At 52.9% G+C, this 24,194-nt stretch overlaps 1 protein-coding gene across 1 annotated transcript in view; it reads right to left on the bottom strand.

Moving 5' to 3' along the window:
- Positions 1-3,309: 3,309 nt before the first annotated feature.
- Positions 3,310-24,194, bottom strand: part of RGS9 (regulator of G protein signaling 9) — a 49,545-nt gene continuing 28,660 nt past the window's right edge. Inside the window, exons 12-19 of the mRNA XM_072132105.1 lie at positions 18,357-18,470; positions 15,644-15,759; positions 14,511-14,598; positions 14,291-14,429; positions 14,113-14,195; positions 7,511-7,625; positions 5,597-6,090; positions 3,310-3,910 (exon numbers count right to left, since the gene is read on the bottom strand). Coding sequence (XP_071988206.1) covers positions 3,760-3,910; positions 5,597-6,090; positions 7,511-7,625; positions 14,113-14,195; positions 14,291-14,429; positions 14,511-14,598; positions 15,644-15,759; positions 18,357-18,470 — 1,300 coding nt within the window. The 3' untranslated portion in view covers positions 3,310-3,759. The remainder of the gene's footprint in view (positions 3,911-5,596; positions 6,091-7,510; positions 7,626-14,112; positions 14,196-14,290; positions 14,430-14,510; positions 14,599-15,643; positions 15,760-18,356; positions 18,471-24,194) is intronic.

The following is a 24,194-nucleotide window of genomic DNA, read 5'->3' as shown; positions in this document are numbered from 1 at the left end:
ACAGTGCCTGGATACAGAAGGGAGATGAGCAGTGTGTGAGTGCTGAGAGGAGACTGTCCCTGGATACAGAAGGGAGGAGGAGCAGTGTGTCAGTGCTGAGAGGAGACTGTCCCTAAATACAGAAGGGAAAAGGAGCAGTGTGAGAGTGCTGAGAGGAGACTGTCCCCGGATACAGAAGGGAGGAGGAGCAGTGTGAGAGTGCTGAGAGGAGACTGTCCCTGGATACAGAAGAGAGGAGGAGCAGTGTGAGAGTGTTGAAAGGAGACTCTCCCTGGATACAGAAGGGAGAAGAGCAGTGTGAGAGTGCTGAGAGGAGACGGTCCCAAGATACAGAAGGGGGGAGTAGCGGTGTGAGAGTGCTGAGAGGAGACTGTCCCTGGATACAGAAGGGAGAAGAGCAGTGTGAGAGTGCTGAGAGGAGACTGTCCCTGGATACAGAAGGGGGGAGTAGCGGTGTGAGAGTGCTGAGAGGAGACTGCTCCTGGGTACAGAAGGGAGGGGGAGCAGTATGAGAATGCTGAGAGGAGACTGTCCCTCGATACAGTAGGGACGGGGTGCAGTGTGAGAGTGCTGAGAGGAGACTGTCCTGGGTACAGAAGGGAGGAGGATCAGTGTGAGTGCTGAGAGGAGACTGTCCCTGGATACAGAAGGGAGGAGGATCAGTGTGAGTGCTGAGAGGAGACTGTCCCTGGATACAGAAGGGAGGAGCAATGTGAGAGTGCTGAGAGGAGACTGTCCCCGGATACAGAACGGAGGAGGAGTAGTGTGAGAGTGCTGAGAGGAGACTGTCCCTGGGTACAGAAGGGAGGAAGAGCAGTGTGAGATTGCTGAGAGGAGACTGTCCCCGGATACAGAAGGGAGGAGGAGCAGAGTGAGAGTGCTGAGAGGAGACTGTCCCTAAATACAAAAGGGAGGGGAGCAGTGTGAGAGTGCTGAGAGGAGACTGTCCCTGAATACGGAAGGGAGGATGAGCAGTGTGAGAGTGCTGAGAGGAGACTGTCCCTGAATACGGAAGGGAGGAGGAGCAGAGTGAGAGTGCTGAGAGGAGACTGTCCGTGGATACAGAAGAGGGGAGGAGCAGTGTGAGAGTGCTGAGAGGAGGCTGTCCCTGTATACAGAAGGGAGGAGGAGCAGTGTGAGAGTGCTGAGAGGAGACAGTCCCTGGATACAGAAGGGAGAGAAGCAGTGTGTCAGTGCTGAGAGGAGACAGTGCCTGGATACAGAAGGGAGATGAGCAGTGTGTGAGTGCTGAGAGGAGACTGTCCCTGGATACAGAAGGGAGGAGGAGCAGTGTGTCAGTGCTGAGAGGAGACTGTCCCTAAATACAGAAGGGAAAAGGAGCAGTGTGAGAGTGCTGAGAGGAGACTGTCCCCGGATACAGAAGGGAGGAGGAGCAGTGTGAGAGTGCTGAGAGGAGACTGTCCCTGGATACAGAAGAGAGGAGGAGCAGTGTGAGAGTGTTGAAAGGAGACTCTCCCTGGATACAGAAGGGAGAAGAGCAGTGTGAGAGTGCTGAGAGGAGACGGTCCCAAGATACAGAAGGGGGGAGTAGCGGTGTGAGAGTGCTGAGAGGAGACTGTCCCTGGATACAGAAGGGAGAAGAGCAGTGTGAGAGTGCTGAGAGGAGACTGTCCCTGGATACAGAAGGGGGGAGTAGCGGTGTGAGAGTGCTGAGAGGAGACTGTCCTGGGTACAGAAGGGGGGAATAGCGGTGTGAGAGTGCTGAGAGGAGACTGTCCCTGCATACAGTAGGGAGGAGGAGCAGTGTGAGAGTGCTGAGAGGAGACTGTCCTGGGTACAAAAGGGAGAGGAGTAGTGTGAGAGTGCCGAGAGGAGACTGTCCCCGGATACAGAAGGGAGAGGAGCAGTGTGAGAGTGCAGAGAGGAGACTGTCCCTGGATGCAGAAGGGAGGGGGAGCAGTGTGAGACTGCTGAAAGGAGACTGTCCATGGATACAGAAGGAAGGGGGAGCAGTGTGAGACTGCTGAAAGGAGACTGTCCCCGGATTAAGAAGGAAGTAGGAGCAGTGTGAGAGTGCTGAGAGGAGACTGTCCCTGAATATAGAAGGAAGGAGCAGCAGTGTGAGACTGCTGAAAGGAGACTGTCCCCGGATTAAGAAGGAAGTAGGAGCAGTGTGAGAGTGCTGAGAGGAGACTGTCCCTGGATACAGAAGTGAGGAGGAGCAGTGTGAGAGTGCTGAGAGGAGACTGTCCCTGAATACAGAAGTGAGGAGGAGCAGTGTGAGAGTGCTGAGAGGAGACTTTCCCTGAATACAGAAGGAAGTAGGAGCAGTGTGAGAGTGCTGAGAGGAGATTGTTCCTGGATACAGAAGGGAGAGGAGCAGTGTGAGAGTGCTGAGAGGAGACTGTCCCATTACAGAACAGAGAAGAGCAGTGTGAGAGTGCAGAGAGGAGATTGTTCCTGGATACAGAAGGGAGGAGGAGCAGTGTGAGAGTGCAGAGAGGAGACTTCCCTGGATAAAGAAGGGAGGATGCAGTGTGAGAGTGCTGAGAGGTTACTGCCCCCGGATACAGAAGTGAGGAGGAGCAGTGTGAGAGTGCTGAGAGGAGACTAACTGACGCACTGCAGTATCACACATAGCCACATGTGACTGACAGCCATCTTTATTATAGACAGATACATGAGGCAATGTGACTGGTGGGTATCGCGGGGGCAGGGCTGAGTCAGTATTCAGGGGCCGTCTCGGTGCTGATTGGTCCATCTTCATGAAGCATGTGCAGGGGCTGGGCCTGAGCTGCTATTCCGGCCTCCCCAGGTTATGCAGGTTTGCAGCCACAACACCCACCAGAAGGCGGAGAATGGGAGGAATGTGTGGCCCCGGGCCCTGGGAGCAGAAGAGAGAAGACCGAGCACAGACAGGTATATGGAGCCCCAGTGATCACTGCACTGCACCTCCTGTGCAGCCTCCTGCTCCCCCTTTTACCGCCTCCTGTACCACCCTCAGGCCCCTCTTCTCCCTCCTCCTGTCACCTTCCCCTCCCCCCCGGGCCCCTCTTCCTTCCTCCTCCTGTACCGCCCCCCCGGGCCCCTCTTCCTTCCTCCTCCTGTACCGCCCCCCCGGGCCCCTCTTCCTTCCTCCTCCTGTACCACCCCGCGGGCCTCCCTTCCTTCCTCCTCCTGTACACCTGCCCCCCCCCTCCCGGGCCCTTCTTCCTTCCTCCTTCTGTTTCCCCCCCCCCCCCCGGACCTCTTGTACAAGCCCCCCCCCCCCCGGACCCCCATTCCTTCCTCCTTCTGTTTCCCCCCCCCCCCGGACCCTCTTCCTTCCTCCTCCTGTACCCCCCCCAGGCCCCTCTTCCTACCTCCTCCTGTACCCCCGCACAGCCTCTAGCTCCCGTACCTTGTGTCCCTGCAGGGCTCCCCTCTTCTGTGACTGTGGGTGCAGCATGTGCTCCAGTCACTGCCAGAGCTGCAGTCACACTTCTGCTGATGGGCGGTGCTCGGGGCCCGGGGCCTGGGAGGTAGATAATGAAGCGGTTCCAGGGGTCACCTGGCCCGTGCTGAGGCGACACCCACCCTTCGATGTGAAACAAGTGACAGTGAACAAACAGGCAACACGATGCTGGACTCCAGTCACCACCAGAGCAGCAGCCATGCTGGTGGTCAGGGTGGATTGTGGGTATTTTTGGCAGTTACTTCTGTGCTTCAGTGACAGAGGAGCACGGCGTCCCCTGCTGGCAGTGAACTTGTAATCGCTGGATCCTAATGCACTTAGTGTCAGGGGCCCCGGGCCACCCGTTAGCCGGCCTTGCTCTCCTCTAGAATGTTCTCCCAGGGGCAGATCACCTCCTGGATGGAGTCCTTGCCCGCCAGCTGACTATCCTCCTCCTCTGAGTCCATGGGGTAGATGCGGCACTCCGCAGGGATGTCCACCTTAATCTGGAAGAAGCTGCAGAGGGGGTTAATCAGGGGAGGGATCACAAGCCACACCCCTAGGGAGCCGATCGTAACAGCGAATAGCGCAGGAAGATTCAACGACTTGTCTGATGATGGATTCATGCAGCGACAATCCACAGAGGGGCCGGCCATGCTCCGTGCAGCCTGCAGAGGGCGCTCTGACATGCAAGGACATAATCACGGGGGATGAAACGCATGGATTGCGAGTGGGAGGCATCAACCCCGACGGCCACGCATGGAGGAGGTGACATGCCTGAAGGCCACACATGGAGGTGGTGATATCCCCGAAGGCCACACATGGAGGTGGTGACATCCCCGAAGGCCACACATGAAGGAGGTGACATCCCCGAAGGCCACACATGAAGGAGGTGACATCCCCGAAGGCCACACATGAAGGAGGTGACATCCCCGAAGGCCACACATGGAGGAGAGGACATCCCCGAAGGCCACACATGAAGGAGGTGACATCCCCGAAGGCCACACATGGAGGAGAGGACATCCCTGAAGGCCATACATGGAGGAGGTGCCACACATGAAGGAGGTGACATGCCTGAAGGCCACACATGAAGGAGGTGACATGCCTGAAGACCACACATGAAGGAGGTGACATGCCTGAAGACCACACATGAAGGAGGTGACATCCCCGAAGGCCACACATGAAGGAGGTGACATCCCCGAAGGCCACACATGAAGGAGGTGACATCCCCGAAGACCACACATGGAGGAGGTGACATCCCCGAAGGCCATACATGGAGGAGGTGACATCCCCGAAGGCCATACATGGAGGAGGTGACATCCCCGAAGGCCATACATGAAGGAGGTGACATCCCCGAAGGCCATACATGGAGGAGGTGACATCCCCGAAGGCCATACATGGAGGAGGTGACATCCCTGAAGGCCATACATGAAGGAGGTGACATCCCTGACGGCCATACATGAAGGAGGTGACATCCCTGAAGGCCACACATGAAGGAGGTGACATCCCCAAAGGCCACACATGGAGGTGACATCCCCGAAGGCCACACATGAAGGAGGTGACATCCCCGAAGGCCACACATGAAGGAGGTGACATCCCTGAAGGTCATACATGAAGGAGGTGACATCCCTGACGGCCATACATGAAGGAGGTGACATCCCTGACGGCCATACATGAAGGAGGTGACATCCCTGACGGCCATACATGAAGGAGGTGACATCCCTGACGGCCATACATGAAGGAGGTGACATCCCTGAAGGCCACACATGAAGGAGGTGACATCCCTGAAGGCGGTGACATCCCTGAAGGCCACACAAGAAGGAGGTGACATCCCTGAAGGTCATACATGAAGGAGGTGACATCCCTGAAGGTCATACATGAAGGAGGTGACATCCCTGAAGGCCACACATGAAGGAGGTGACATCCCTGAAGGCCACACATGAAGGAGGTGACATCCCTGACAGTCATGCATGGAGGTGGTGAAGAGCCCACAGGGGACACACATGAAGGAGGTGACATCCCTGACAGCCATACATGAAGGAGGTGACATCCCTGATGGTCATGCATGGAGGTGGTGAAGAGCCCACAGGGGACACACACTGAAGTGCGATGAGATGGTGCAGCGAGACATGAACTATTTATAATGTATCAGCTGGGGTGGAGCCTGTCACATGACCCCGCCCCCGCAGAGCGCTCACTTACTTGGTCACTTTCTTGGATGTCTGTTGGAGTTGCTGCTCGAGCTCGTTCAGTGGCTGCACTTTGCCGTGGTTCACCGCCGGGCACTTAGGGGACAGGGTGGCAAACACGGGCGAGCTCGAGCACCCCCGCTTCAGGAGCTTGCTGAAGGACAGGGTCACCTTGGATTTTGGCGCTGTCTTAATCTCCACTGGGACGGATAGATGGTGTCCACCCGACTCCGATCCAAACAATACCTTAGTAGGGGAGGGGAGGTGGCGGTCTGGCTCGCTGGCCCCGTTGGGCTCCCACTTTCTCTCCACGCCCGGCGTACTCTCTATGGCCACGCTGATGGGGGAGGGGCAGGCGGCACAGTTCGGTAAAGCCATGTGCGCGGGGGAGGGGGTGCAGAGCTCCAGTCTGGGCTGGCAGGAGAGGAAGGGGCTGGTGGGGGAGGGGGGAGCACAGGTCCCGGTGTAGACGGTCAGGTGAGGGATCGGAGCGGTGTAATGGCACAGCTGTGGGAGAGACCAAAGAGACACGACTATGACCACGCCCCAGGCACCGCCCCTGAGTAACGAGACTCATCCACAAAGAGCCACCTGGTGGCTGGGAAGTGGTAATGCATCTAATACAGGGACAATACACAACACGTTTACAGGGCATGCTGGGACGTGTAGTCCCCCTGGAGCAAGAGGAATGATCTGAGGGCTCATGGAGGGCGACGCGCAGATGAAATGGAGGCGAGATGGAGAGGGAATGTTTATTGAGTATGAGATGGTGGGGTCACAGCGACTCCGCCCCCAACAGAGGGGGAGGAGCCAAAACAAATAGTCTAAGGATGCACAATGCACCAAAGTGATGCCTGGCACCGCCCATAGCACCGCCCCCGCTGTACCAGGCACCCCCATCATCTACATTCCCAGCTTACTACGACCTGAAGGGAAGGGCAAGACCTTATATCCTTCTACCCTACTGATGCCCCCGGGATGTGGCCCCTATAATCACTACCGGGACCCCGTGTACTATGAGCGCTGGGGACCCCTAGTGGTCTGGATTAGAAGCCCCCAGTACGTGGCCCCTATAATCACTACCAGGACCCTGTGTACTATGAGCCCTGAGGACCCCTAGTGGTCTGGAGGAGAAGCCCCAGGGATGTGGCCCCTATAATCACTACCAGGACCCTGTGTACTATGAGCGCTGGGGATCCCTAGTGGTCTGGAGGAGAAGCCCCTGGGATGTGGCCCCTATAATCACTACTGGGACCCCGTGTACTATGAGCGCTGGGGACCCCTAGTGGTCTGTAGGAGAAGCCCCTGGGATGTGGCCCCTATAATCACTACCAGGACCCTGTATACTATGAGCGCTGGGGACCCCTAGTGGTCTGGAGGAGAAGCCCCTGGGATGTGGCCCCTATAATCACTACCGGGACCCCGTGTACTATGAGCGCTGGGGACCCCTAGTGGTCTGTAGGAGAAGCCCCGGGGATGTGGCCCCTATAATCACTACCGGGACCCCTAGTGGTCTGTAGGAAAAGCCCCTGGGATGTGGCCCCTATAATCACTACCGGGACCCCGTGTACTATGAGCGCTGGGGACCCCTAGTGGTCTGAAGGAGAAGCCCCTGGGATGTGGCCCCTATAATCACTACCGGGACCCCGTGTACTATGAGCGCTGGGGACCCCTAGTGGTCTGTAGGAGAAGCCCCTGGGATGTGGCCCCTATAATCACTACCAGGACCCTGTGTACTATGAGCGCTGGGGACCCCTAGTGGTCTGGAGGAGAAGCCCCTGGGATGTGGCCCCTATAATCACTACCGGGACCCCGTGTACTATGAGCGCTAGGGACCCCTAGTGGGGCTCTGTGTGTCCCGGGGACCGCTCTAGCTGGGTTTGGCCTCCTGCTTGAGCTGGTTCCGGCGGTCCAGTTTGCTCATGACCTGTGTGATGTCCACGGTGTTGGCCGCCTCCCTGGCCTTGGCCTCTTCCTCCAGTTGGCGCAGGATGACGGGGCTCGGGCTGGAGCGGCGATGGCGCCGCATTAACGGGAAGTTACTGCAGGAGAAGAGAGAGAGGGGTCAGAAATACACAGGCCCCGCCCCCGAGGTGCTATCTCTATAGGGAGTGGAGGAGGAGCCAAGCGTACCTTATAGGAAGCCCTGGATGAACTCAGCTAAGACCATCAGTACCAGGGGGCCCCCAGAATCCCCTCAGGACCCACCCAAAACCATTATGTGACCCACCACCTACCTGTCCCCAACAATGGGAACCTACTCCAGTCACAGCCAGAGCTTCAACACAATGACCACATTTATTACAGTGTGAGCGTAAAGGAGCAATTACTGCTTATCTGGACCGTGCACCAAAATATTACTGACCGTGCGCCAAAATATTACTGACTGTATCACATTTATTACTGACTGCTCCACATTTATTACTGACTGCTCCACATTTATTACTGACTGCATCACATTTATTACTGACTGCATCACATTTATTACTGACTGCTCCACATTTATTACTGACTGCTCCACATTTATTACTGACTGCTCCACATTTATTACTGACTGCTCCACATTTATGACTGACTGCTCCACATTTATGACTGACTGCATCACATTTATGACTGACTGCATCACATTTATGACTGACTGCATCACATTTATGACTGACTGCATCACATTTATGACTGACTGCATCACATTTATGACTGACTGCATCACATTTATGACTGACTGCATCACATTTATGACTGACTGCATCACATTTATGACTGACTGCATCACATTTATGACTGACTGCATCACATTTATGACTGACTGCATCACATTTATGACTGACTGCATCACATTTATGACTGACTGCATCACATTTATGACTGACTGCATCACATTTATTACTGACTGCATCACATTTATTACTGACTGCATCACATTTATTACTGACTGCATCACATTTATTACTGACTGCATCACATTTATTACTGACTGCATCACATTTATTACTGACTGCTCCACCTTTATTACTGACTGCATCACATTTATTACTGACTGCATCACATTTATTACTGACTGCATCACATTTATTACTGACTGCATCACATTTATTACTGACTGCACCACATTTATTACTGACTACATCACATTTATTACTGACTGTATCACATTTATTACTAACTGCTCCACATTTATTACTGACTGCACCACATTTATTACTGACTGCATCACATTTATTACTGACTGCATCACATTTATTACTGACTGCTCCACCTTTATTACTGACTGCATCACATTTATTACTGACTGTATCACATTTATTACTGACTGCTCCACATTTATTACTGACTGCTCCACATTTATTACTGACTGCTCCACATTTATTACTGACTGCTCCACATTTATTACTGACTGTATCACATTTATTACTGACTGCACCACATTTATTACTGACTGTATCACATTTATTACTGACTGCTCCACATTTATTACTGACTGTATCACATTTATTACTGACTGCTCCACATTTATTACTGACTGCTCCACATTTATTACTGACTGTATCACATTTATTACTGACTGCACCACATTTATTACTGACTGTATTACATTTATTACTGACTGCTCCACATTTATTACTGACTGCTCCACATTTATTACTGACTGTATCACATTTATTACTGACTGTATCACATTTATTACTGACTGCTCCACATTTATTACTGACTGCATCACATTTATTACTGACTGCTCCACATTTATTACTGACTGCATCACATTAATTACTGACTGCATCACATTTATTACTGACTGCATCACATTTATTACTGACTGCATCACATTTATTACTGACTGCATCACATTTATTACTGACTGCATCACATTTATTACTGACTACATCACATTTATTACTGACTGCTCCACATTTATTACTGACTGCTCCACATTTATTACTGACTGCTCCACATTTATTACTGACTGCTCCACCTTTATTACTGACTGTATCACATTTATTACTGACTGTATCACATTTATTACTGACTGCTCCACATTTATTACTGACTGCATCACATTTATTACTGACTGCTCCACATTTATTACTGACTGCTCCACATTTATTACTGACTGCTCCACATTTATTACTGACTGCTCCACATTTATTACTGACTGTATCACATTTATTACTGACTGCACCACATTTATTACTGACTGTATCACATTTATTACTGACTGCTCCACATTTATTACTGACTGTATCACATTTATTACTGACTGCTCCACATTTATTACTGACTGCTCCACATTTATTACTGACTGTATCACATTTATTACTGACTGCACCACATTTATTACTGACTGTATTACATTTATTACTGACTGCTCCACATTTATTACTGACTGCTCCACATTTATTACTGACTGTATCACATTTATTACTGACTGTATCACATTTATTACTGACTGCTCCACATTTATTACTGACTGCATCACATTTATTACTGACTGCTCCACATTTATTACTGACTGCTCCACATTAATTACTGACTGCATCACATTTATTACTGACTGCATCACATTTATTACTGACTGCATCACATTTATTACTGACTGCATCACATTTATTACTGACTGCATCACATTTATTACTGACTACATCACATTTATTACTGACTGCTCCACATTTATTACTGACTGCTCCACATTTATTACTGACTGCTCCACATTTATTACTGACTGCTCCACCTTTATTACTGACTGTATCACATTTATTACTGACTGTATCACATTTATTACTGACTGCTCCACATTTATTACTGACTGCATCACATTTATTACTGACTGCTCCACATTTATTACTGACTGCATCACATTAATTACTGACTGCATCACATTTATTACTGACTGCATCACATTTATTACTGACTGCATCACATTTATTACTGACTGCATCACATTTATTACTGACTGCATCACATTTATTACTGACTGTATCACATTTATTACTGACTGTATCACATTTATTACTGACTGCTCCACATTTATTACTGACTACATCACATTTATTACTGACTGCATCACATTTATTACTGACTGCATCACATTTATTACTGACTGCATCACATTTATTACTGACTGTATCACATTTATTACTGACTGTATCACATTTATTACTGACTGCTCCTCATTTATTACTGACTGTATGACATTTATTACTGACTGCACCACATTTATTACTGACTGTATCACATTTATTACTGACTGCTCCACATTTATTACTGACTGCTCCACATTTATTACTGACTGCATCACATTTATTACTGACTGCATCACATTTATTACTGACTGCATCACATTTATTACTGACTGCTCCACATTTATTACTGACTGTATCACATTTATTACTGACTGCTCCACATTTATTACTGACTGCTCCACATTTATTACTGACTGCTCCACATTTATTACTGACTGCATCACATTTATTACTGACTGCTCCACATTTATTACTGACTGTATCACATTTATTACTGACTGCATCACATTTATTACTGACTGCATCACATTTATTACTGACTGTATCACATTTATTACTGACTGCATCACATTTATTACTGACTGCATCACATTTATTACTGACTGCTCCACATTTATTACTGACTGCATCACATTTATTACTGACTGTATCACATTTATTACTGACTGCATCACATTTATTACTGACTGTATCACATTTATTACTGACTGCACCACATTTATTACTGACTGCATCACATTTATTACTGACTGTATCACATTTATTACTGACTGTATCACATTTATTACTGACTGCATCACATTTATTACTGACTGTATCACATTTATTACTGACTGCACCACATTTATTACTGACTGCTCCACATTTATTACTGACTGTATCACATTTATTACTGACTGCTCCACATTTATTACTGACTGTATCACATTTATTACTGACTGCTCCACATTTATTACTGACTGCTCCACATTTATTACTGACTGCTCCACATTTATTACTGACTGCATCACATTTATTACTGACTGCTCCACATTTATTACTGACTGCATCACATTTATTACTGACTGCATCACATTTATTACTGACTGCATCACATTTATTACTGACTGCTCCACATTTATCACTGACTGTATCACATTTATTACTGACTGCACCACATTTATTACTGACTGCATCACATTTATTACTGACTGTATCACATTTATTACTGACTGTATCACATTTATTACTGACTGCTCCACCTTTATTACTGACTGCATCACATTTATTACTGACTGTATCACATTTATTACTGACTGCTCCACATTTATTACTGACTGCATCACATTTATTACTGACTACATCACATTTATTACTGACTGCATCACATTTATTACTGACTGCATCACATTTATTACTGACTGCATCACATTTATTACTGACTGCTCCACATTTATTACTGACTGCATCACATTTATTACTGACTGCATCACATTTATTACTGACTGCACCACATTTATTACTGACTGCTCCACATTTATTACTGACTGCATCACATTTATTACTGACTGCACCACATTTATTACTGACTGCTCCACATTTATTACTGACTGCATCACATTTATTACTGACTGCTCCACATTTATTACTGACTGCTCCACATTTATTACTGACTGTATCACATTTATTACTGACTACATCACATTTATTACTGACTGCATCACATTTATTACTGACTGCATCACATTTATTACTGACTGCACCACATTTATTACTGACTACATCACATTTATTACTGACTGCATCACATTTATTACTGACTGCATCACATTTATTACTGACTGCTCCACATTTATTACTGACTGTATCACATTTATTACTGACTGTATCACATTTATTACTGACTGCATCACATTTATGACTGACTGCATCACATTTATTACTGACTGCTCCACATTTATTACTGACTACATCACATTTATTACTGACTGCACCACATTTATTACTGACTGCTCCACATTTATTACTGACTGCATCACATTTATTACTGACTGCTCCACATTTATTACTGACTGTATCACATTTATTACTGACTACATCACATTTATTACTGACTGCATCACATTTATTACTGACTGCATCACATTTATTACTGACTGCACCACATTTATTACTGACTACATCACATTTATTACTGACTGCATCACATTTATTACTGACTGCATCACATTTATTACTGACTGCTCCACCTTTATTACTGACTGCATCACATTTATTACTGACTGTATCACATTTATGACTGACTGCTCCACCTTTATTACTGACTGCATCACATTTATTACTGACTGCATCACATTTATTACTAACTACATCACATTTATTACTGACTACATCACATTTATTACTGACTGCACCACATTTATTACTGACTGCATCACATTTATTACTGACTGTATCACATTTATTACTGACTACATCACATTTATTACTGACTGTATCACATTTATTACTGACTGCTCCACATTTATTACTAACTGCTCCACATTTATTACTGACTGCACCACATTTATTACTGACTGTATCACATTTATTACTGACTACATCACATTTATTACTGACTGTATCACATTTATTACTGACTACATCACATTTATTACTGACTGTATCACATTTATTACTGACTGCTCCACATTTATTACTAACTGCTCCACATTTATTACTGACTGCACCACATTTATTACTGACTACATCACATTTATTACTGACTACATCACATTTATTACTAACTGCTCCACATTTATTACTGACTGTATCACATTTATTACTGACTACATCACATTTATTACTAACTGCTCCACATTTATTACTGACTGCACCACATTTATTACTGACTACATCACATTTATTACTGACTGCTCCACATTTATTACTGACTGCATCACATTTATTACTGACTGCATCACATTTATTACTGACTGTATCACATTTATTACTGACTACATCACATTTATTACTGACTACATCACATTTATTACTGACTGTATCACATTTATTACTGACTACATCACATTTATTACTGACTGTATCACATTTATTACTGACTGCTCCACATTTATTACTGACTGCTCCACATTTATTACTGACTGCTCCATATTTATTACTGACTGCTCCACATTTATTACTGACTGTATCACATTTATTACTGACTGCATCACATTTATTACTGACTACATCACATTTATTACTGACTGCTCCACATTTATTACTGACTGTATCACATTTATTACTGACTGCTCCACATTTATTACTGACTGCACCACATTTATTACTGACTGTATCACATTTATTACTGACTGCATCACATTTATTACTGACTACATCACATTTATTACTGACTGCTCCACATTTATTACTGACTCCTCCACATTTATTACTGACTGTATCCGCTGCCCCCGGTATTACTGATAAATGTGGCCATTGTGTTTTGTGCTCTAGTCACAGTTGGAGCTGCATCGGAGGCTCCGCCTCTCACCTCTTCTTGGTCTCCATGGGTACCACGGCTTTGTTCAGCATCTCTTTGTAGATGGGCGACTTCAGGTATCGGGCGTACGAGTCCTACTAGGAGAAAGAAGGAGATGGCAGCCATTGCAGGGGAGGAGCCATGCAGTGTGACCCCACCCCCGCGGAGCCCCATGTGACCCCACCCCCACCTTCTTCATCAGCATGTAGATGTGTGTCTGCGCGGCGTCCAGCACGTAGCGGTGCGGGTGCTTCAGGCCCTTCACCGTGATGTCCATGGTTTTACCATCAATGTTGATCCAGCGCCGGGCGCCCGGAGCCAGAAACAGCCTGGAGAGGAGGAAAACTGGACTAACACATTGTAACAAACCACCAGCCGCTGCCACCCCTCCACCGACCCTCAGCACTCACTTGTAGATCTCCTCGGCCTTCTCCTTCACCTTAGACTGATCCCCGTACTTCAGGTCCTCACAGGCCTCCCAGAAACTCATGTTCTCCCCTACAGGAGGGAGGAGTCATTACAGGCCACACCCACAGTGCAAGGACACGCCCCTGCAGAACCCCCTGCAAGATCCCAGCGCTACCAGGAGGACACAACACAAAGCTACTGCTCCCTGGTATCAGCCACTACATCCCAGGAGAGGAGACTGTACAGGGGGGGATACAATCTATTACTCTCTGTTATCAGCCATTACATCCCGGGGAGAGGAGACTGTACAGGGGGATACAATCTATTACTCTCTGTTATCAGCCATTACATCCCGGGGAGAGGAGACTGTACAGGGGGGGATACAATCTATTACTCTCTGTTATCAGCCATTACATCCCGGGGAGAGGAGACTGTACAGGGGGGATACAATCTATTACTCTCTGTTATCAGCCATTACACCCCGGGGAGAGGAGACTGTACAGGGGGGGATACAATCTATTACTCTCTGTTATCAGCCATTACATCCCGGGGAGAGGAGACTGTACAGGGGGGGATACAATCTATTACTCTCTGTTATCAGCCATTACATCCCGGGGAGAGGAGACTGTACAGGGGGATATAATCTATTACTCTCTGTTATCAGCCATTACATCCCGGGGAGAGGAGACTGTACAGGGGGGATACAATCTATTACTCTCTGTTATCAGCCATTACATCCCGGGGAGAGGAGACTGTACAGGGGGGGATACAATCTATTACTCTCTGTTATCAGCCATTACACCCCGGGGAGAGGAGACTGTACAGGGGGGATACAATCTATTACTCTCTGTTATCAGCCATTACACCCCGGGGAGAGGAGACTGTACAGGGGGGGATACAATCTATTACTCTCTGTTATCAGCCATTACACCCCGGGGAGAGGAGACTGTACAGGGGGATACAATCTATTACTCTCTGTTATCAGCCATTACACCCCGGGGAGAGGAGACTGTACAGGGGGATACAATCTATTACTCTCTGTTATCAGCCATTACACCCCGGGGAGAGGAGACTGTACAGGGGGATACAATCTATTACTCTCTGTTATCAGCCATTCTCGGCCCTTCATTATTACCACTGAACTCCTTCTTGAGGAATTGCTGGAAGCTTTGTCGGCCCTTGGGGTCTCGGATGAGTTCGCTGAAGTTGAAGGCCCATCGCTCCACCCGCAGTTTTGTCGGTGTCTCTACTCTGGAGGGAGGAGGAGGTAACGTGGTATAAGATTAGATTCTATCACAGGCCTCTTCATCATTCTGTTAATCTCCGCTTGTCCTGGGGGCAGCGCAGGGCTTCTGGGGGGCAGCGCAGGGCTTCTGGGGGGCAGCGCAGGGCTTCTGGGGGGCAGCGCAGGGCTTCTGGGGGGCAGCGCAGGGCTTCTGGGGGGCAGCGCAGGGCTTCTGGGGGGCAGCGCAGGGCTTCTGGGGGGCAGCGCAGGGCTTCTGGGGGGCAGCGCAGGGCTTCTGGGGGGCAGCGCAGGGCTTCTGGGGGGCAGCGCAGGGCTTCTGGGGGGCAGCGCAGGGCTTCTGGGGGGCAGCGCAGGGCTTCTGGGGGGCAGCGCAGGGCTTCTGGGGGGCAGCGCAGGGCTTCTGGGGGGCAGCGCAGGGCTTCTGGGGGGCAGCGCAGGGCTTCTGGGGGGCAGCGCAGGGCTTCTGGGGGGCAGCGCAGGGCTTCTGGGGGGCAGCGCAGGGCTTCTGGGGGGCAGCGCAGGGCTTCTGGGGGGCAGCGCAGGGCTTCTGGGGGGCAGCGCAGGGCTTCTGGGGGGCAGCGCAGGGCTTCTGGGGGGCAGCGCAGGGCTTCTGGGGGGCAGCGCAGGGCTTCTGGGGGGCAGCGCAGGGCTTCTGGGGGGCAGCGCAGGGCTTCTGGGGGCAGCGCAGGACTTCTGGGGGCAGCGCAGGACTTCTGGGGGCAGCGCAGGACTTCTGGGGGCAGCGCAGGGCTTCTGGGGGGCAGCGCAGGGCTTCTGGGGGGCAGCGCAGGGCTTCTGGGGGGCAGCGCAGGGCTTCTGGGGGGCAGCGCAGGGCTTCTGGGGGGCAGCGCAGGGCTTCTGGGGGGCAGCGCAGGGCTTCTGGGGGGCAGCGCAGGGCTTCTGGGGGGCAGCGCAGGGCTTCTGGGGGGCAGCGCAGGGCTTCTGGGGGGCAGCGCAGGGCTTCTGGGGGGCAGCGCAGGGCTTCTGGGGGGCAGCGCAGGGCTTCTGGGGGGCAGCGCAGGGCTTCTGGGGGGCAGCGCAGGGCTTCTGGGGGGCAGCGCAGGGCTTCTGGGGGCAGCGCAGGACTTCTGGGGGCAGCGCAGGACTTCTGGGGGCAGCGCAGGACTTCTGGGGGCAGCGCAGGGCTTCTGGGGGGCAGCGCAGGGCTTCTGGGGGGCAGCGCAGGGCTTCTGGGGGGCAGCGCAGGGCTTCTGGGGGGCAGCGCAGGACTTCTGGGGGGCAGCGCAGGACTTCTGGGGGGCAGCGCAGGACTTCTGGGGGCAGCGCAGGACTTCTGGGGGCAGCGCAGGACTTCTGGGGGCAGCGCAGGACTTCTGGGGGCAGCGCAGGACTTCTGGGGGCAGCGCAGGACTTCTGGGGGCAGCGCAGGACTTCTGGGGGCAGCGCAGGACTTCTGGGGGCAGCGCAGGACTTCTGGGGGGCAGCGCAGGACTTCTGGGGGGCAGCGCAGGGCTTCTGGGGGGCAGCGCAGGGCTTCTGGGGGGCAGCGCAGGGCTTCTGGGGGGCAGCGCAGGGCTTCTGGGGGGCAGCGCAGGGCTTCTGGGGGCAGCGCAGGACTTCTGGGGGCAGCGCAGGACTTCTGGGGGCAGCGCAGGACTTCTGGGGGCAGCGCAGGACTTCTGGGGGCAGCGCAGGACTTCTGGGGGCAGCGCAGGACTTCTGGGGGCAGCGCAGGACTTCTGGGGGCAGCGCAGGACTTCTGGGGGCAGCGCAGGACTTCTGGGGGCAGCGCAGGACTTCTGGGGGGCAGCGCAGGACTTCTGGGGGGCAGCGCAGGGCTTCTGGGGGGCAGCGCAGGGCTTCTGGGGGGCAGCGCAGGGCTTCTGGGGGGCAGCGCAGGACTTCTGGGGGCAGCGCAGGACTTCTGGGGGCAGAGCAGGACTTCTGGGGGGCAGCGCAGGACTTCTGGGGGGCAGCGCAGGGCTTCTGGGGGGCAGCGCAGGGCTTCTGGGGGCAGGGCAGGGCTTCTGGGGGGCAGCGCAGGGCTTCTGGGGGCAGGGCTGTGACTGGATACATTTCTAGCATCTGGTTTGTTGAATGAATGAGAACAGTTTCTTTGTAACAATCCTAATAGGAGATCAGCCTCAGCAGTGACACCTAGTGGCCAAATCACTCAGCGCCACGGAGAAGAGACGCACTGGAAATAACAGGTCAGCTAGAAATGAGTGACTACCCAGCCGGATACACGACACCCGGGCAGGGCAGCGCAGGACACGACCCTCGCCCCGGGAGGGGGCGGCGCAGGACAAGACCCTCGTCCCGGGGGGGGGGGGGGGGGGGGGGCGGGGGAGGGTTCAGCGCAGGACACAACCTTGTCCCAGGGGGGGGGGAGGGGGGGGCAGGACACGACCCTCGCCCCAGGGGAGGGGAGGGGGCGGCGCAGGACACGACCCTCGTCCCGGGGGGGGGGGGGGGGGGCAGCACAGGACACGACCCTCGTCCCGGGGGGGGGAGGGGGGCAGCACAGGACACGACCCTCGTCCCAGGGGAGGGGAGGGGGCAGCACAGGACACGACCCTCGCCCCGGAAGTGGGGGGCAGCGCAGGACACGACCCTCGCCCCGGCTGGTTGGGGGACTCACAGTTTGGCGTTGAGCTCCCAGAACATGGTGTCATCGGTGATCCAGGGGTTGCTGGGGAGGCAGCCGGACATGACGGGGTCGTGGGTGTAATACTGCTCACAGAACTTCAGGATCCTGCAAGGGGTTAATAGAGAAGGCGAGAACAAAACACAAAACATTTCTTATTATGCCCTAGTATCCACCCAAAGCGACCGAGTCCCATATAATTGTGACGCACATAAGAAAACATACACACGCAGGGGACGCAGGGGGCGGAGGGGAGCGCAGGGGGCGGAGGGGAGCGCAGGGGGCGGAGGGGAGCGCAGGGGGCGGAGGGGAGCGCAGGGGGCGGAGGGGACGCAGGGGGCGGAGGGGACGCAGGGGGCGGAGGGGACGCAGGGGGGGGGAGGGGACGCAGGGGGGGGGGGAGGGGACGCAGGGGGGGGGGGAGGGGACGCAGGGGGGGGGGGGGGACGCAGGGGGGGGGGGAGGGGACGCAGGGGGCGGAGGGGACGCAGGGGGCGGAGGGGACGCAGGGGGCGGAGGGGAGCGCAGGGGGCGGAGGGGGGCGCAGGGGGCGGAGGGGAGCGCAGGGGGCGGAGGGGACGCAGGGGGCGGAGGGAGCGCAGGGGGCGCAGGGAGCACAGGGGGCGCAGGGGGCGCAGGGAGCGCAGGGGGCGCAGGGAGCGCAGGGGGCGCAGGGGCACAGGGGGCGCAGGGGGCGCAGGGAGCACATGGGGCGCAGGGGGCGCAGGGAGCGCAGGGGGCGCAGGGGGCGCAGGGAGCGCAGGGAGCGCAGGGGGCGCAGGGAGCGCAGGGAGCACAGGGGGCGCAGGGGGCGCAGGGGGCGCAGGGGGCGCAGGGGGCGCAGGGGGCGCAGGGGGCGCAGGGGGCGCAGGGGGCGCAGGGGGCGCAGGGAGCACAGGGGGCGCAGGGACACAGGGGGCGCCAGATCATGTACAGACCGCACTACTGTATATCTGAGCCGAAATATACCCCTCCCCATCTATACATATTACACTAGGGACACATGGCCTCTCTCTATTACACTAGGGACACATGGCCTCTCTCTATTACACTAGGGACACATGGCCTCTCTCTATTACACTAGGGATACATGGCGTCTCTCTATTACACTAGGGATACATGGCGTCTCTCTATTACACTAGGGACACATGGCGTCTCTCTATTACACTAGGGACACATGGCGTCTCTCTATTACACTAGGGATACATGGCGTCTCTCTATTACACTAGGGATACATGGCGTCTCTCTATTACACTAGGGACACGTGGCGTCTCTCTATTACACTAGGGACACATGGCCTCTCTCTATTACACTAGGGACACATGGCCTCTCTCTATTACACTAGGGACACATGGCCTCTCTCTATTACACTAGGGACACGTGGCGTCTCTCTATTACACTACGGATACATGGCGTCTCTCTATTACACTAGGGATACGTGGCGTCTCTCTATTACACTAGGGACACATGGCGTCTCTCTATTACACTAGGGATACATGGCGTCTCTCTATTACACTAGGGATACATGGCGTCTCTCTATTACACTAGGGATACATGGCGTCTCTCTATTACACTAGGGATACATGGCGTCTCTCTATTACACTAGGGATACATGGCGTCTCTCTATTACACTAGGGATACGTGGCCTCTCTCTATTACACTAGGGATACATGGCGTCTCTCTATTACACTAGGGATACATGGCGTCTCTCTATTACACTAGGGACACATGGCGTCTCTCTATTACACTAGGGATACATGGCGTCTCTCTATTACACTAGGGACACATGGCGTCTCTCTATTACACTAGGGATACATGGCGTCTCTCTATTACACTAGGGATACATGGCGTCTCTCTATTACACTAGGGATACATGGCGTCTCTCTATTACACTAGGGATACATGGCGTCTCTCTATTACACTAGGGATACATGGCGTCTCTCTATTACACTAGGGATACATGGCGTCTCTCTATTACACTAGGGATACATGGCGTCTCTCTATTACACTAGGGATACATGGCGTCTCTCTATTACACTAGGGACACATGGCCTCTCTCTATTACACTAGGGACACATGGCGTCTCTCTATTACACTAGGGATACATGGCGTCTCTCTATTACACTAGGGATACATGGCGTCTCTCTGTTACACTAGGGACACATGGCGTCTCTCTATTACACTAGGGATACATGGCGTCTCTCTATTACACTAGGGATACGTGGCGTCTCTCTATTACACTAGGGACACATGGCGTCTCTCTATTACACTAGGGACACATGGCGTCTCTCTATTACACTACGGATACATGGCGTCTCTCTATTACACTAGGGACACATGGCGTCTCTCTATTACACTAGGGACACATGGCGTCTCTCTGTTACACTAGGGACACATGGCGTCTCTCTATTACACTAGGGATACATGGCGTCTCTCTGTTACACTAGGGACACGTGGCGTCTCTCTATTACACTAGGGATACGTGGCGTCTCTCTATTACACTAGGGATACATGGCGTCTCTCTATTACACTAGGGACACATGGCGTCTCTCTATTACACTAGGGACACATGGCGTCTCTCTATTACACTAGGGATACGTGGCGTCTCTCTATTACACTAGGGATACGTGGCGTCTCTCTATTACACTAGGGACACATGGCGTCTCTCTATTACACTAGGGATACATGGCGTCTCTCTATTACACTAGGGATACGTGGCGTCTCTCTATTACACTAGGGACACGTGGCGTCTCTCTATTACACTAGGGATACATGGCGTCTCTCTATTACACTAGGGATACATGGCGTCTCTCTGTTACACTAGGGATACATGGCGTCTCTCTATTACACTACGGATACATGGCGTCTCTCTATTACACTAGGGATACGTGGCGTCTCTCTATTACACTAGGGACACATGGCGTCTCTCTATTACACTAGGGATACATGGCGTCTCTCTATTACACTAGGGACACATGGCGTCTCTCTATTACACTACGGATACATGGCGTCTCTCTATTACACTAGGGACACATGGCGTCTCTCTATTACACTAGGGATACATGGCGTCTCTCTATTACACTAGGGATACATGGCGTCTCTCTATTACACTAGGGACACATGGCGTCTCTCTATTACATTAGGGATACATGGCGTCTCTCTATTACACTAGGGACACATGGCGTCTCTCTATTACACTAGGGATACATGGCGTCTCTCTATTACACTAGGGATACATGGCGTCTCTCTATTACACTAGGGACACATGGCGTCTCTCTATTACACTAGGGATACATGGCGTCTCTCTATTACACTAGGGATACATGGCGTCTCTCTATTACACTAGGGATACATGGCGTCTCTCTGTTACACTAGGGATACGTGGCGTCTCTCTATTACACTAGGGATACGTGGCGTCTCTCTATTACACTAGGGATACATGGCGTCTCTCTATTACACTAGGGACACATGGCGTCTCTCTATTACACTAGGGACACATGGCGTCTCTCTATTACACTACGGATACATGGCGTCTCTCTATTACACTAGGGATACGTGGCGTCTCTCTATTACACTAGGGATACATGGCGTCTCTCTATTACACTACGGATACATGGCGTCTCTCTATTACACTACGGATACATGGCGTCTCTCTATTACACTAGGGACACATGGCGTCTCTCTATTACACTAGGGATACGTGGCGTCTCTCTATTACACTAGGGACACATGGCGTCTCTCTATTACACTACGGATACATGGCGTCTCTCTATTACACTACGGATACATGGCGTCTCTCTATTACACCACGGATACATCGTGTTCCCTCTATATTTGGAGCTCTGTATATTACAGCACAGTCTCTCCCTTACACATCACACGCTGCGCAGGGCGACGCTCACTTACCCGGAGATGGAGACGGAGGACTTCACAGTGGATCTCATCAGTGACTGCTGGTAGTACATGATCTGTAACACAGGGGGAGACACTGAGTAACTGCCTGTTGTGTGCACAGCTCCTGGCAGACCCCCAGGTCACGCTGGTTGTGGTACTTACCTCCCTCCGGTACAAATCCACCGTCTTCTTCTGCAGGAAGAAAGACAGGAAATAGTTAAGCACAAAGGTTGGAGCGGCCCCTCCCCCCTGACAACATACTGAACCGGACTCATTACTCAGGTCTACCACCGGGGAGGAGAGCCCCAGACCCGCCACCACCGGGGAGGAGAGCCCCAGACCCACCACCACAGGGGAGGAGAGCCCCAGACCCGCCACCACAGGGGAGGAGAGCCCCAGACCCGCCACCACCGGGGAGGAGAGCCCCAGACCCGCCACCACCGGGGAGGAGAGCCCCAGACCCACCACCACCGGGGAGGAGAGCCCCAGACCCGCCACCACCGGGGCAGGAGAGCCCCAGACCCGCCACCACCGGGGAGGAGAGCCCCAGACCCACCACCACCGGAGAGGAGAGCCCCAGACCCGCCACCGGGGAGGAGAGCCCCAGACCCGCCACCACCGGGGAGGAGAGCCCCAGACCCGCCACCACCGGGGAGGAGAGCCCCAGACCCGCCACCACCGGGGAGGAGAGCCCCAGACCCGCCACCACCGGGGAGGAGAGCCCCAGACCCACCACCACCGGAGAGGAGAGCCCCAGACCCACCACCACCGGGGAGGAGAGCCCCAGACCCACCACCACCGGGGAGGAGAGCCCCAGACCCGCCACCACCGGGGAGGAGAGCCCCAGACCCGCCACCACCGGGGAGGAGAGCCCCAGACCCGCCACCACCGGGGAGGAGAGCCCCAGACCCGCCACCACCGGGGAGGAGAGCCCCAGACCCACCACCACCGGGGAGGAGAGCCCCAGACCCACCACCACCGGGGGAGGAGAGCCCCAGACCCACCACCACCGGGGAGGAGAGCCCCAGACCCACCACCACCGGGGAGGAGAGCCCCAGACCCACCACCACCGGAGAGGAGAGCCCCAGACCCGCCACCGGGGAGGAGAGCCCCAGACCCGCCACCACCGGGGGAGGAGAGCCCCAGACCCGCCACCACCGGGGAGGAGAGCCCCAGACCCACCACCACCGGGGAGGAGAGCCCCAGACCCACCACCACCGGAGAGGAGAGCCCCAGACCCACCACCACCGGGGAGGAGAGCCCCAGACCCACCACCACCGGGGAGGAGAGCCCCAGACCCACCACCACCGGAGAGGAGAGCCCCAGACCCGCCACCGGGGAGGAGAGCCCCAGACCCGCCACCACCGGGGAGGAGAGCCCCAGACCCGCCACCGGGGAGGAGAGCCCCAGACCCGCCACCGGGGAGGAGAGCCCCAGAACCCCGTCCTCACACAGAGGGAAAGTCTAAGAGACAGAATCCAAAAACATCCAGGATCTCGCTGTGAGATACCCCCAGCCCACAGGGATGAAGCCCCTCTGCTGCCGTGCTAGGGGGGGCGCCCAGGATTATACGTAGCCGCGCAGTCATGTGACCGGCCCCTCACCAGATCCCCGGATACAGAAAGTCTGCGGAGAGAAGAGACAAGAGACATCAGTGACCGGAGGGGAGGGGCCAGACACAGGGGGCGGAGACACAGGAGAGAGAGAGAGGGGAGCAGAGAGAGAGAGAGAGAGAGAGCAGAGAGAGAGAGCAGAGAGAGAGAGAGAGAGAGCAGAGAGAGAGAGCAGAGAGAGAGGGACGGAGACACGAGAGAGGGACGGAGAGAGAGAGAGAGGGGCGGAGAGAGAGAGAGAGGGGCGGAGACACGAGAGAGAGAGAGAGAGAGAGAGGGGCGGAGACACGAGAGAGAGAGAGAGAGAGAGGGGCGGAGACACGAG

Source organism: Engystomops pustulosus, unplaced genomic scaffold (genome assembly GCF_040894005.1).
Source record: "Engystomops pustulosus unplaced genomic scaffold, aEngPut4.maternal MAT_SCAFFOLD_230, whole genome shotgun sequence".
Taxonomy (NCBI): Eukaryota; Metazoa; Chordata; class Amphibia; order Anura; family Leptodactylidae; genus Engystomops; species Engystomops pustulosus.
Note: the sequence above shows the minus strand (reverse complement) of the source record. Positions and strands in the feature narration are given on the sequence as shown.